General features: G+C 45.4%; 1 protein-coding gene across 6 annotated transcripts in view; it reads left to right on the forward strand.

Annotated features, from left to right (window-relative positions):
- The window catches only part of DEPDC5 (DEP domain containing 5, GATOR1 subcomplex subunit), a 196,914-nt gene that overhangs the window by 129,973 nt on the left and 51,746 nt on the right, over positions 1–15,195 (forward strand). For all 6 annotated transcript variants that reach the window (XM_073582814.1, XM_073582816.1, XM_073582811.1 and 3 more), the window contains 7 exons: positions 7,850–8,017; positions 8,444–8,663; positions 8,749–8,870; positions 9,222–9,321; positions 9,497–9,559; positions 10,693–10,826; positions 10,898–10,981. In XM_073582814.1, the coding sequence (XP_073438915.1) occupies positions 7,850–8,017; positions 8,444–8,663; positions 8,749–8,870; positions 9,222–9,321; positions 9,497–9,559; positions 10,693–10,826; positions 10,898–10,981 (891 nt within the window). The remainder of the gene's footprint in view (positions 1–7,849; positions 8,018–8,443; positions 8,664–8,748; positions 8,871–9,221; positions 9,322–9,496; positions 9,560–10,692; positions 10,827–10,897; positions 10,982–15,195) is intronic.

A 15,195-nucleotide genomic window follows, 5' to 3' on the forward strand; every position in this document is an offset into this window, starting at 1 on the left:
AGAGCCCCCATACCTGTGCTGTAACTGCCCCTACATACAGGTACAGAGCCCCCATACCTGTGCTGTAACTGCCCCTACATACAGGTGCAGAGCCCCCATATCTGTGCTGTAACTGCCCCTACATACAGGTGCAGAGCCCCCATACCTGTACTGTAACTGCCCCTACATACAGGTGCAGAGCCCCCATACCTGTACTGTAACTGCCCCTACATACATGTACAGAGCCCCCATACCTGTGCTGTAACTGCCCCTACATACAGGTGCACAGCCCCCATACCTGTGCTGTAACTGCCCCTACCTAAATTTAAACCTAGCAGTATTATAGTACAGTAATATAGAATTGTTATAGTAGTTCAAATAAACAATTGTTTAACAATAATTTTGTACTGTATTAACCGGTTCCCAACCTGTGACACAGCGTATGCGTCATGAAAGTCGGTGCCAATCCAACCCATGACGCATACCCTGTGTCATGACTTCAAAGCCCCCCTGCGGGTCGTGTGACCGGGGTCAATGAAAGGTCCCACCTGACCCGCAGATACAGGGGGCTTTGTAATTCACCACGGGGCGTAGCTTCGCCCCCACGTGGCTACGATCGCTCTGATTGGCTGTTTCACTTTTAACAGCCAATCAGAGCGATAGTAATATTTCATCAATGAAAATTGATGAAATATTACAATCCAGCCATGGCCGATGCTGCTGTAGCATCGGACATGACTGGAGACACCGATCCTACCACCCCCACCGGTGATCGCCCCCCCCCCCGCCACTGAATGACAGCGGCGATCTGCTGCAGCTGTCATCATCTGCCCCCCCTCCTATTCCCTCCGCTCCCCGCCAGCTTCCGATCCCCCGCTCACCCCCCTGGTACCTCCTGAGTCCCCCTGTCACTCCCGGTGTCCTGCGGGTCCGGATCGTGGGCGCCGCCATCTTGGAAAATGGCGGGCACATGCGCAGTGTGCCCGCCCGAATCTGCCGGCTGCAGATTCCATTCTTTTATTTTGATCACTCTCACAGTGATCAAAATGAAATAAAAAGTAAATAAACCCCCCGATTATCACCCCCATAGGTAGGCACAACTAATAAAATAAAGAAAATATTTTTATTTTTATTTTTCCGTTAGGGTTGGAAAGAGGGTTAGGTTTAGGGTTGGAAAGCGGGTTAGGGTTGGAAAGAGGGTTAGGGTTGGAAAGAGGGTTAGGGTTGGAGTTAGGGTTAGGGTTGGAGTTAGGGTTAGGGTTGGAGTTAGGGTTAGGTTAGGGTTGGAGTTAGGGTTAGGGTTGGAGTTAGGGTTAGGGTTGGAGTTAGGGTTAGGGTTGGAGTTAGGGTTAGGGTTGGAGTTAGGGTTAGGGTTGGAGTTAGGGTTAGGGTTGGAGTTAGGGTTAGGGTTGGAGTTAGGGTTAGGGTTGGAGTTAGGGTTAGGGTTGGAGTTAGGGTTAGGGTTGGAGTTAGGGTTAGGGTTGGAGTTAGGGTTAGGGTTGGAGTTAGGGTTAGGGTTGGAGTTAGGGTTAGGGTTGGAGTTAGGGTTAGGGTTGGAGTTAGGGTTAGGGTTGGAGTTGGGGTTAGGGTTGGAGTTAGGGTTGGGGTTGGAGTTAGGGTTGGGGTTGGAGTTAGGGTTGGAGTTAGGGTTGGGGTTGGAGTTAGGGTTGGGGTTAGGGTTGGAAAGAGGGTTAGGGTTCGAGTTAGGGTTAGGCTTGTGGTTAGGGTTGGAATTAGGGTTAGGTATGTGTTGGGGTTAGGGTTGAAGTTAGAATTGTGGGGTTTCCACTGTTTAGGCACATTAGGGGGTCTCCAAACGCAACATGGTGCAACCATTGATTCCAGCCAATTTTGCCTTCAAAAAGTTAAACGGGGCTCCCTCCCTTCCAAGCCCCGACGTGTGCCCAAACAGTGGTTCACCCCAACATATGGGGTATCAGCGTACTCAGGAAAAATTGCACAACAACTTTTGGGGACTAATTTCTTCTGTTACCTTTGGGAAAATAAAAAATTTGGGGCAAAAAAATTATTTTTGTGGGAAAAAAAATGATTTTTTCATTTTCACGTCTTTGCATTATAAACTTCTGTGAAGCACTTGGGGGTTCAAAGTGCTCACAACACATCTACATAAGTTCCTTGGAAGGTCTAGATTCCAAAATGGGGTCACTTGTGGGGGGGTTTCCACTGTTTAGGCACATCAGGGGCTCTGCAAACGTAATGACGACCGCAGACTATTCCATCAAAGTCTGCATTTCAAAATGTCACTAGTTCCATTCTGAGCCCTGACGTGTGCCCAAACAATGGTTCCTCCCCACATATGGGGTACCAGCGTACTCAGGATAAACTGGACAACAACTTTTGGGGTCCAATTTCTCCTGTTACCCTTGTGAAAATAAAAAATTGCGAGCTAAAAAATCATTTTTTGAGGAAAAAAAATGATTTTTTTTATTTTCATGGCTCTGCGCTATAATCTTCTGTGAAGCACTTGGGGGTTCAAGGTGCTCACCACACATCTAGGCAAGTTCCTTATGGGGTCTAGTTTCCAAAATGGGGTCACTTGTGGGGGGTTTCCACAGTTTAGGTACATCAAGGGCTCTGCAAATGTAACATGATGCCCGCAGACCATTCCTTCAAAGTGAGCATTTCAAAATGTCACTACTTCCCTTCCGAGCCCTGACGTGTGCCCATACAGTGGTCATCCCCCACATATGAGGTATCAGCGTACTCAGGACAAACTGGACAACAACTTTTGGGGTCGAATTTATTCTGTTACCCTTGTGAAAAAAAAAATTGCGGGCTAAAAATCATTATTATTTTTTTTTTTTTTTTTTTTTTTTTTTAGGAAAAAAGATAATTTTATATTTTCACGGCTCTGCGTTATAAACTTCTGTGAAGCACTTGGGGGTTCAAGGTGCTCACCACACATCTAGATAAGTTCCTTGGGGGGGTCTAGTTTCCAAAATGAGGTCACATGTGGGGGGTTTCTACTGTTTAGGCACACAGAGGCTCTGCAAATGTAACATGATGCCCGCAGACCATGCCATCAAAGTCAGCATTTCAAAATGTCACTACTTCCCTGCTGAGCCCTGATGTGTGCCCAAACAGTGGTTCCCCCCCACATATGGGGTACCAGCATACTCAGGACAAACTGTACAACAACTTTTGGGGTCCAATTTATCCTGTAACCCTTGTGAAAATAAAAAATTGTGGACTAAAAAATATTTTTTCTAGGAAAAAAATTTTTTTTGTTTTCACGGCTCTGCGTTATAAACTTCTGTGAAGCACCTAGGGGTTCAAAGTGCTCACTATGCATCTAGATAAGTTCCTTAGGGGGTCTAGTTTCCAAAATGGGGTCATTTGTGGGGGAGCTCCAAAGTTTAGGCACACAGGGATCTCCAAACACGACATGGTGTCCGCTAACGATTGGAGCTAATTTTCATTTCAAAAAGTCAAATGGTGCTCCTTCCCTTCTGAGCCCTGCTGTGCGCCCAAACAGTGGTTCCCCCTCACATATTGGGTACCAGCGTACTCAGGACAAACTGGACAAGAACTTTTGTGGTCCAATTTCTCCTGTTACCCTTGTAAAAATAAAATAGCGTGCTAAAAAATCATTTTTGAGGAAAAAAAATGATTTTTTATTTTCACTGCTCTACGTTATAAACTTTTGTGAAGCACTTGGGGGTTCAAAGTGCTCACTACACATCTAGATAAGTTCCGTAAGGGGTCTAGTTTCCAAAATGGGGTCACTTGTGGGGGAGCTCTAATGTTTAGGCACACAGGAGCTCTCCAAACGCGACATGGTGTCCGCTAACGATTGGAGCTAATTTTCCATTCAAAAAGTCAAATGGTGCTCCTTCCCTTCCGGGCCCCGTCACTCACCCAAACAGTGGTTTATGACCACATATGAGGTATTGGTGCGCTCAGGAGAAATTGCCCAACAAATTTTAAGATCCATTTTATCCTGTTGCCCATGTGAAAATGAAAAAACTGAAGCTAAATGATTTTTGTGAAAAAAAAGTACTTTTTTTTTAACGGATCAATTTGTGAAGCACCTGGGGGTTCAAAGTGATCACTATGCATCTTGATAAGTTCCTTGGGGTGTCTAGTTTCCAAAATGGGGTCAATTGTTATGTAGCTCCAATGTTTAGGCGCACAGGGGCTCTCCAAACGCGACATGGCAAGTGCTAAATATTCCAGCATATTTTCCATTCAAAAAGTCAAATGCGCTCCTTCCCTTCTGAGCCCTGCCGTGTGCCGAAACAGTGGTTTTATGACCACATATTAGGTATCGGTGTACTCAGGAGAAATTGCCCAACAAATTTTAGGATCCCTTTTATCCTGTTGCCCATGTGAAAATGAAAAAAACGATGCTAAAAGAAAATTTGTATTGGAAAAATTAAAATGTCCATTTATTCCTTCCACGTTGCTTTAGTTCCTGTGAAGCACCTGTAGGGTTAATAATCTTCTAGAAAGTAGTTTTGAGTAGCTTGAGGGGTGCAATTTTTCGAATGGTGTCACTTTTGGGTATTTTCTGCCATATAGACCCCTCAAAGTGATTTCAAATGTGAGGTGGTCCCTAAAAAAAAAAAAAATGGTTTTGTAAATTTTGTTGTAAAAATGAGAAATCGCTGGTCAAATTTTAACCCTTATAACTTCCTAACAAAAAAAAAAATTTGTTTCCAAAATTGTGTTGATGTAAAGTAGACGTGTGGGAAATCTTATTTAGTAACCATTTTGTGTCACATGCCTCTCTGGTTTAACAGAATAACAATTCAAAATTTGAAAATTGCGAAATTTTCGCCAAATTTCTGATTTTTTCACAAATAAACGCAAAAATTATCGACCTAAATTTACCACTAACATGAAGCCCAATATGTCACGAAAAAACAATCTCCGAATCGCTGGGATGCGTTGAAGCGTTCCTGAGTTATTACCTCATAAAGGGGCACTGGTCAGAATTGCAAAAAATGGCCAGGTCATTAAGGTCAAAATAGGCTGGGTCATGAAGGGGTTAAGTTTGAAAGGAATGCGGCCCGCCAGCTTAAATTATTTTTCATGTGCGGCCCATTTACTCTGCAGAGTTTGAGACCCCTGATCTAGATATATTTGGAGTGCACTCGATCCTGGTGGAGTTGGAGATGCCAGTAGACTGGGATCGGACCCCTAAATCCAGTGCCGTAGACTTTGCTGAACTTTTCGTAGTTTTATGCAAGTATGATAAAATAAGCATATTACATTGATGCGTACGAGTAGGTATACAGTGGATATAAAATGTCTACACACTACTGTTAAAATGCCAAGCAAAGCCTTGTAAATAATATTGTACAAAAAGAAATCATTTGAGAACTTTTTCCACCTTTAAAGTCACCCATAGTCTGTACAAATTAATTGAGAAATAAATCATTTCTGAAAGGGTAAATAAAAATAACAAAACTAAAAATAATGTAGTTACATAATTGTGAACATCCTCTTATAATTGGGGATGAGACTCACGGTAAACTGCAATGAGCTCACGGAGGTCAGCGCAGATCATAGGCCTGCTCTCGCTGCAGCGAGTCATTCTCCCCAGCTCTTCAGCATGAGCAGTTGCCTCATGTTGATGAGCAAATGTTGTACAGATGGATAACAATGGATTATATGTGTTTTTTAATTTTATTATTCATTTCACACTTTATGTACACAGCGAGGGCTTTATTTTAACCCCTTTCCGACATCGGGCGTAATAGTACGCCGATGTCACAATCCCTCCCTTTGATGTGGGCTCCGGCGGTGAGCTGTTTTGAACAGCTGACATGTGCCTGCAATAGCTACGGGTGGATTCGTGATCCACCCGCAGCTATTAACTAGTTAAATACCGCTGTCAAACACTGACAGCGGCATTTAACCCCTTCATGACCGGAGCTTTTTTTTTCCATTTTCGTTTTTCGCTCCCCTTTTCAGAACCATAACTTTTTTATTTTTCCGTCAATACGGCGATGTGAGGGCTTATTTTTTGCAGGACGAGTTGTAACTTTTAACGACATCATTGGTTTTAGTATGTCCTGTACTCGAAAACAGGAGAAAAATTCCAAGTGCAGTGAAATGCAAAAAGAGTGCAATCCCACACTTGTGTTTTGTTTGGCTTTTTTGCTAGGTTTTCTAAATGATAAAACTGACCTGCCATTTTGATTCTGTAGGTCATTACGAATTCACAGACGTCAAACATGTCTAGGTTATTTTTTATCTAAGTGGTGAAAAAAACTTCAAAGTTTGCTAAAAGAAAAAAAAAAAAAATGCGCAATTTTCCGAGACCCGTAGCGTTTCCATTTTTCGTGATCTCTGATTGGGTGAGGGCTTATTTTTTGCGTGCGGAGCTGATGTTTTTAATGATACCAGTTTTGTGCAGATATGTTCTTTTGATCGCCCCTTATTGCATTTTAATGCAATGTCGCGGCGACCAAAAAAACATTCTGGCGTTTTGATTTTTTTTTCCCCGCCAAGCCGTTTAGCGATCAGGTTAATCCTTCTTTTTTTTTTTTTTTTTTCTGATCAGGCGATTCCGAACTCGGTGATACCAAATATGTGTTTGATTTTTTTTTTATTGTTTTATTTTGAATGGGGCGAAAGGGGGGTGACTTAAACTTTTTTTTTATTTATTTTTTTTTTACTTTTGGCATGCTTCAATCCATGAGAGGATAGAAGCTGCCACAACTTGATTGCCTCTGCTACATAGAGGCGATGCTCACAGTTATAGGCCCTGCCATCAGAACAAGCTCACAAACAGATTCTCCGTTTACTGATTCATCCGCCTGCTGTATAAAGTGAAGTATACAAAGCTGTAAAAGTTAGAGAACCTGTCTAAAGGCATGGCAATAATGGCCAAAATCTCTTTAACTGTCAATTATTTATTTTTTAAAGATCCCAAATTGCAAAAATTATTTTTAAATCAAAATACGTGCATTTACTAAAAAATTGTTCCTGAAGTTGTCCATATTCCTTAGGAATCTCATCTGTAGCATTGCTTCTATCTCTATCCACCCAGTTAAAGGGGTTAACTTGTTTTAATTAGACATTACCTATCCTCATGATATGTGATAACTTAATAATTGTTGGTTGTTCCATCTCTAGGAACTCCACTGATCATCAAATTGGGGAATTTTTATTACAAAATGGAGTGTAAGGTCGGATGCCTCACCGACACGCCACTCCATTCATTATCCATGGGGCTGCCGAAAAAGCCGAGAACAGCGCTCGTCAGCCCAATAGGGAATGAATGGAGCTGCATTTGAGCATGTGCACTGCTGCCTCTAAGGCCACATTCACATATTCAGTATTTGGTTATTATTTTACATAATCTTTATTTTAATAATCTTTATTTTTTATATAGCGCTAACATATTCCGCAGCGCTTTACAGTTTGCACACATTATCATCACTGTCCCCGATGGGGCTCACAATCTAAATTCCCTATTAGTATGTCTTTAGAATATGGGAGGAAACCGGAGTACCCGGAGGAAACCCACGCAAACACGGGGAGAACATACAAACCACTGAGCCACCGTGCCGCCAGTATTTGTAAGCCAAAACCAGGAGTGGAATAATCAGAGCAAAAGTATAATAGAAACATGGCACCAATTCTGATTATTCCACTCCTGATTTTGGCTTACAAATACTGATGTAAAATACTGACCAAATGCTGTACATGTCCTAACGGGAATAAAAGTTCTTCATTCTGCCAGACTGGTCTGTTATATGACCTCACATGTACTGCTACATGGCTGGTCAATACTGTTTAGCCTGCAGCGTTTAGGCTCATTTAGAAATAGACAGATGAGCTTCCATGGGCTATGTATTTCAGTGTGTGACAATGTTTTCTGTTCTCATTTGCACAGATATCCATATGAATCTGCCCAAATCAGTTATACATACAACTTGTGCCCTTCACACTCTGGCAGTGACTTTGTGCCTAGCTGGGTAGAATTTTCCCATGAGCGGCTGGAGGATTACAAATGGAACTATTTAGACCAATACATATGCTCTGCAGGTTCAGAAGATTTCAGGTAAAAGACATAGGTGACAAAGGCTTTTGCTTAGAGTTGAGCGACTTTGGTCGGATCGGGTTTCGTGAAACCCGAATGAAACAAAATTTGAGTCGGATGAAACTGGTCCAACTAGGGCAAAAAAAGTCGGAGTTTCGTCTGAAACCCGACCCCAAAGCAAGTCAATGGGGAATAAAAGTCGGCATTGAGTGGATGAATGTCATCCGCTCAATGCCGACTTTTATTTCCCATTGACTTGCATTGGGGTCGGGTTTCGGACGAAACTCCGACTTTTTTTTTTGCCCTAGTCAGACCAGTTTCATCCGACTCAAATTTTGTTTCATTCGGGTTTCACGAAACTCGATCCGACCAAAGGAGCTCAACTCTACTTTTGCTTAGTTAGTAAGGAAAATATTCATGAACTCTCAATGCTCTTATCCTATTCAGTCTGATTGAGTCACTGAAATTTTGGCGCACGCGCTTCCTACTTCTCCCCTCTTGTGTGGGACCTACTAAACGGATCACTGAAGGGGAGCAGAGATGTGATCTATATGGTGATCGGCCTAGATCAGAACAAGAGGAAGGTCAATTGTTGGATGGCTTTTTGCGATTTGTAGAGGGACTAAATCGCATTAGACGACGTCACAGATCAGACCGAATGATTAGGGTAAAGCACAAGTAATCTTCTGTAAAGGATCCCAGAACTACATGACTCTGTCATGTTTTTGAAGTTGTATATTTTTTTTTAATAGAAGGGAGCAGGTATGAAAGGGTTACAGCTCCCTCCTCATCCACCAGAACCTCCTGGACCACCAGTTGGAAAGAAAGGAACCTCTGCACTATCAGCTCTGCTAGAGATGGAGGCAAATCAAAAGTAGGTTCTTAGCCTAGTTTATACATCATGTCTAAGGCTAGTTGACATTAATTCAGTGCTCTCTGTCGAGCACTGTGGTAGGGGTTTCTGTCAGAATCCCCGAAAAACAGTATTCCGATGGAGTAGTTCACTTGAATTAAGCATATGGAGTTACTTTGGATACTCTGGCCTTTGTCCTGCTAGTATTTGTCTTTCTCAGACTTGCACAAAAATCTGGCAAACCACTCATTCAAGTGAATGGCTTCATTGGGGTTCCATCAGGGTTTCCGTTGGAAAACCCGACACACTGCTTACCGGACATTGTATTAATGTGAACCAAGCCTAACCCATGCAATGACTATTCACTTTCAGAAGCTTAGGAGAGCAGCAATCTTTAGTGCATGCTGGGAAGGCATCATGTCAAGCCACAGACTCTGTTGTCACCCCAACATATGTGGACAGCCCTCGCAAGGTGGGTAAAAAGGTGTAGTGTGTGGAAAGAGAATTTTGCATATCTTTCATCATTACTTTTACATTTTGGTTACGCCTAGTTTTCCAATTCTTGTTGATCTTTCAAACTTATGGTAGTCTGCTCACTCTGTCACTACCTCTCTTTATGCCTGTCTGCGCTATCGCTTCCCTCTCAGGACGGGACCTTCTTTATGGATTTTGTGCGCAGTCCACGCACTACACCTTCCTTCAACCCACAGGTTAGTGTCTGGTGAAAAAGGAGTTTGTAAGCATACCTTTTTGCATGGACCTGTGTAAGTGGTAGTTATATAATACAGTATTGCCTATGTCCTTATATTTCACTTGCTGATACTCGACAATAACAGGTTTTTCTCATCTTTATATGAAACGTTTTGTCATTCATATCTCGCATCCTATGTGTGTGTGTGTGTGTGTGTGTGTGTGTCATTTAATTTTGTCTGGAACATGCTTTTGTATACTAACACCTAATTGGAATAACACATACTTGCATGCCGTGTTTATACTGACATGTGTTATACTGTGCACGTAAGTGTATAGTTGTGCATGTTTTGATATGCGCTTTATACTCTATACATACGTCTGAGACATGGAATTCAAGGTCACAGATGTATAACATCCAGCAACTCGCCATCACTATCAGTTCATTAAATTTCTGTCCTTTCTCAATATTCCACGATCATAATTTAACGGCATTTCTGCAATACGGTAGACGAATTGGGAGACTACATAAAATTGGTGGGGTCACCGAGCGCTGAGACGCAAAGAACATAAAAGTGGAAAAGTAAAAATGTTATGAGTCTCGGGAAATGGTGATACAAACCCTAATTTTTTTATTTAGTTTTTACAAACTACGGGGGGGGTTATTACTTGTCCCGCAAAAAAAACAAGCATATGGCTATGTCGACAGGAAAATAAAAAAAAGTTATGGCTCTTGGAAGGAGAATAGAAAATGAAAGCACAAAAATGTGAAAGCCCAGGGGCTTATGCCTGTGGACTTAGAATGGGATATCCTAAAAGCTCCTGCAGGTGTAATGTGCATGTGTCCCCAGTACTTTTGTCCATAAAGTGAACCCACTAACATGAGCAGTTCAGCCCATAAAAGTTTTTTAATTCCTGATTATCCCGTCCCAAATACAGTGCCACATTAGGTGGCTGATGTAATAGTAATTTCAACTTGGCTTAGCCATACAACTAATAATGAAATGCGCTTTGTACAAATATTCTGCCAGTTATTTTTCACAGAGTAGGGCAATATTACTTTTACCTAGTCTGCACTTCTTTTTTATCTCTCTGCTGCTTATTCTAAACTTGGAAGTGTTTTTTTTTTTTTTTGTTTTTTTTTGTGTGGCAGATTTCCATTGACCAAGGCTCCTCTCCTTATGCTGATGGGAATAATGCTTTAGTGACAAACAACATCTCACAGGACAGAGCACTTAACCTTGTTGGGAACATGGGCGAACAGCAGCTTCCTTCAGCTGAGTCAAGGTATGACATTACAGTATTTTGGATATGGGATTAAATAAAATGCGTTTCTAACCCTTATAATTTTCTGTCAGTGCGTCACAGGTGTCTGGTGGTCCAAGCACGCTGCCTTCCAGTGCAAGCTTAAGTGAGATTCTGGAAGCTATGAAACACGCTAGGTAGGTGCCTCAAGTGCTGGGATAAAAATTGGAATTTAGATAACTTTTTGTTAGAAATACAAGACCATCTTTGTGGAAATGTTTGGATGTCTTCGTGATGCCATTATATAGTTCTAGAGTTTTATATAAAACTGTTTTTATTGGCTGTTTCATACTTGACCCATAAAGTGTTATTTAGTTCTTTAGTACACAAAAGGTGCAAATTATGGTGCATGTGATATTTGTACACTCATTTGCAACTTTCACAAAAAAAAATTTTTAAGTGGCGGTTCATGACTTATACTTAACCTTAGGTCTTATTCACTTGTCCATTTTTTGTTGTACGCGTGCTGTCAGTATTTTTCACTGCAACACACTGACCAGGGGTGGATTAAGGGTAGCCAGGGCCCGGGGCAGTTCAGACTCTGTGGGCCCCCCTCGTCACGTGACGGGGGTCACGAATCGTAGAGCCACACTCTACATAGAGAATAATGGGGCCTCCAGCACCGACCTCCACCCGCAGAGCCGCACTCCACATAGAGAATAATGGAGCCTCCAGCACCGACCTCCACCCGCAGAGCCACACTCTACATAGAGAATAATGGAGCCTCCAGCACCGACCTCCACCCGCAGAGCCGCACTCCACATAGAGAATAATGGAGCCTCCAGCACCGACCTCCACCTGCAGAGCCCCACTCCACATAGAGAATAATGGAGCCTCCGGCACCGACCTCCACCCGCAGGGCCACACTCCACATAGAGAATAATGGGGCCTCCAGCACTGACCTCCACCCACAGAGCCGCACTCCACATAGAGAATAATGGGGCCTCCAGTACCGACCTCCACCTGCAGAGCCCCACTCCACATAGAGAATAATGGAGCCTCCAGCACCGACCTCCACCCGCAGAGCCACACTCCACATAGAGAATAATGGAGCCTCCAGCACCGACCTCCACCCGCAGAGCCACACTCCACATAGAGAATAATGGAGCCTCCAGCACCGACCTCCACCCGCAGAGCCACACTCCACATAGAGAATAATGGAGCCTCCAGCACCGACCTCCACCCGCAGAGCCACACTCCACATAGAGAATAATGGAGCCTCCAGCACCGACCTCCACCCGCAGAGCCGCACTCCACATAGATAATAATGGAGCCTCCAGCCCCGACCTCCACCCGCAGAGCCGCACTCCACAGAGAATAATGGAGCCTCCAGCCCCGACCTCCACCCGCAGAGCCGCACTCCACATAGAGAATAATGGAGCCTCCAGCACCGACCTCCACCCGCAGAGCCGCACTCCACATAGAGAATAATGGAGCCTCCAGATCCGACCTCCACCCGCAGAGCCCCACTCCACATAGAGAATAATGGAGCCTCCAGCACCGACCTCCACCCGCAGAGCCGCACTCCACAGAGAATAATGGGGCCTCCAGCACCGACCTCCACCCGCACTCCACATAGAGAATAATGGAGCCTCCAGCACCGACCTCCACCCGCAGAGCCGCACTCCACATAGAGAATAATGGAGCCTCCGGCACCGACCTCCACCCGCAGAGCCACACTCCACATAGAGAATAATGGAGCCACCAGCACCGACCTCCACCCGCAGAGCCGCACTCCACATAGAGAGTAATGGAGCCTCCAGCACCGACCTCCACCCGCAGAGCCGCACTCCACATAGAGAATAATGGAGCCTCCGGCACCGACCTCCACCCGCAGAGCCACACTCCACATAGAGAATAATGGAGCCTCCGGCACTGACCTCCACCCGCAGAGCCGCACTCCACATAGAGAATAATGGAGCCTCCAGCACCGACCTCCCCCCGCACTCCACATGGAGAATAATGGAGCCTCCAGCACCGACCTCCACCCGCACTCCACATGGAGAATAATGGAGCCACCAGCACCGACCTCCACCCGCAGAGCCGCACTCCACATAGAGAATAATGGAGCCTCCAGCACCGACCTCCCCCCGCACTCCACATAGAGAATAATGGAGCCTCCAGCACCGACCTCCCCCCGCACTCCACATGGAGAATAATGGAGCCTCCAGCACCGACCTCCCCCCGCACTCCACATGGAGAATAATGGAGCCACCAGCACCGACCTCCACCCGCAGAGCCGCACTCCACATAGAGAATAATGGAGCCTCCAGCACCGACCTCCACCCGCAGAGCCGTACTCCACATAGAGAATAATGGAGCCTCCGGCACCGACCTCCACCCGCAGAGCCACACTCCACATAGAGAATAATGGAGCCACCGGCACCGACCTCCACCCGCAGAGCCGCACTCCACATAGAGAATAATGGAGCCTCCGGCACCGACCTCCACCCGCAGAGCCGCACTCCACATAGAGAATAATGGAGCCTCCGGCACCGACCTCCACCCGCAGAGCCGCACTCCACATAGAGAATAATGGAGCCTCCGGCACCGACCTCCACCTGCAGAGCCCCACTCCACATAGAGAATAATGGGGCCTCCGGCACCGACCTCCACCCGCAGAGCCGCACTCCACATAGAGAATAATGGGGCCTCCAGCACCGACCTCCACCCGCAGAGCCGCACTCCACATAGAGAATAATGGAGCCTCCGGCACCGACCTCCACCTGCAGAGCCCCACTCCACATAGAGAATAATGGAGCCTCCGGCACCGACCTCCACCCGCAGAGCCGCACTCCACATAGAGAATAATGGAGCCTCCAGCACCGACCTCCACCCGCAGAGCCGCACTCCACATAGAGAATAATGGAGCCTCCGGCACCGACCTCCACCTGCAGAGCCCCACTCCACATAGAGAATAATGGAGCCTCCGGCACCGACCTCCACCCGCAGAGCCACACTCCACATAGAGAATAATGGAGCCTCCGGCACTGACCTCCACCCGCACTCCACATAGCGAATAATGGGGCCTCCAGCACCAACCTCCACCCGCAGAGCCGCACTCCACATACATGGCTGCTCTCAGTGCTCTGTGCTGTGCGCACAGGACCTGTGATGAGGTCACAGGAGGGGAGGAGACAGGGGTCACATGATCGGGGGCCCTGACACCTTACCTCCTGTGATCTCATCACAAGCCTTTGCACGCTACCAGCAGCATCAGCGTTCACGCTACTTGTAGATGCTGCTGGTAGCAGAGCACATAATGCCGCCCCCACGGTCACTCACTTTTAGGTGGGGAGAAGATGGAGTGCCATTGCAGCAGCCAGCAGGAATGTGGTGGGGGCCCCCTTAGAAGCTCTTGTGGTGGGGGCCCCGGGGCTGAAGCCCCGCCTGCCCTGCCTATAATCCGGCCCTGCGCGGTGGCGGATTATAATGGGGCAATTTACTGGCCTGGGCTGTGGGCCCCTTAACCCCACTGGGCCCGGGGCAACTGCCCAAATTGACCTCATTATAATCCGCCACTGACACATTGTTGACTGCTCGCTCTGCATGGCATCTGTGCAGAGGCAGCTGTCAATGAAAGTGCTGGGGTGTGCTTACAGACACCTTTGTGTAATAAGCGGCCAGCAGCTCCCGGGAGGAATAAACTTAATTTCCTCCCAGTAGCCGCACTTTCAGTAAGGCAGACGGGCAGCATCGGAACTTTATTGACCTGCAGAATAATCCAATATCTACAGGTTAATTGTGTTTGGGGAAATAACAGGATCACTTTAATTTCCCCTTTGGTTGTAGTGTAGGAAAATGTAGCAGTCATTGACGAAGGAACACTTTATCAGCTTATTGTCAAATGTATTTTTTAAGACAACCCAAATAATAAATTGGTACATTAGTGTGAGCATCTGGTCTAATGCTAGAAAATGCCAAATGAGAGGTGAAAATGAATCACTTTAGATTCTGTGAAGTTACACAGATCACATGAGCAACAAGAAAGTATTATTTAACATATGTCATAATTCCTCAAAAACAACAGTAACTTCATCACATGATCTTTGCAAAGCTTCTAATTAGCCCAGGAAATCCTGTATTGAACCGCCTGGCACGGTAATGACTTTAAGTGGGCGCTACATGTCTGGATAGAGCAATCTTCAGGATCAGTTTCATAAATCTGTTCAATGTGGCACACGAGATACATAAACATATCAACATGAAAATTGTGCTCCGTATATGCTGAGGCCAATGGCATTCAGTGTTATTTGCTAAAATGAGTAGGAAATCATACATTGTGTGGATCTGAGAAGTTCAAAGGTATCCAGTAGCTAATGTAGTGTATACAGTGTCCCAGTGACATAAG

This window comes from Dendrobates tinctorius, unplaced genomic scaffold (assembly GCF_039654945.1).
Source record: "Dendrobates tinctorius isolate UK_male_01 unplaced genomic scaffold, ASM3965494v1 ptg000073l, whole genome shotgun sequence".
Classification (NCBI taxonomy): domain Eukaryota; kingdom Metazoa; phylum Chordata; class Amphibia; order Anura; family Dendrobatidae; genus Dendrobates; species Dendrobates tinctorius.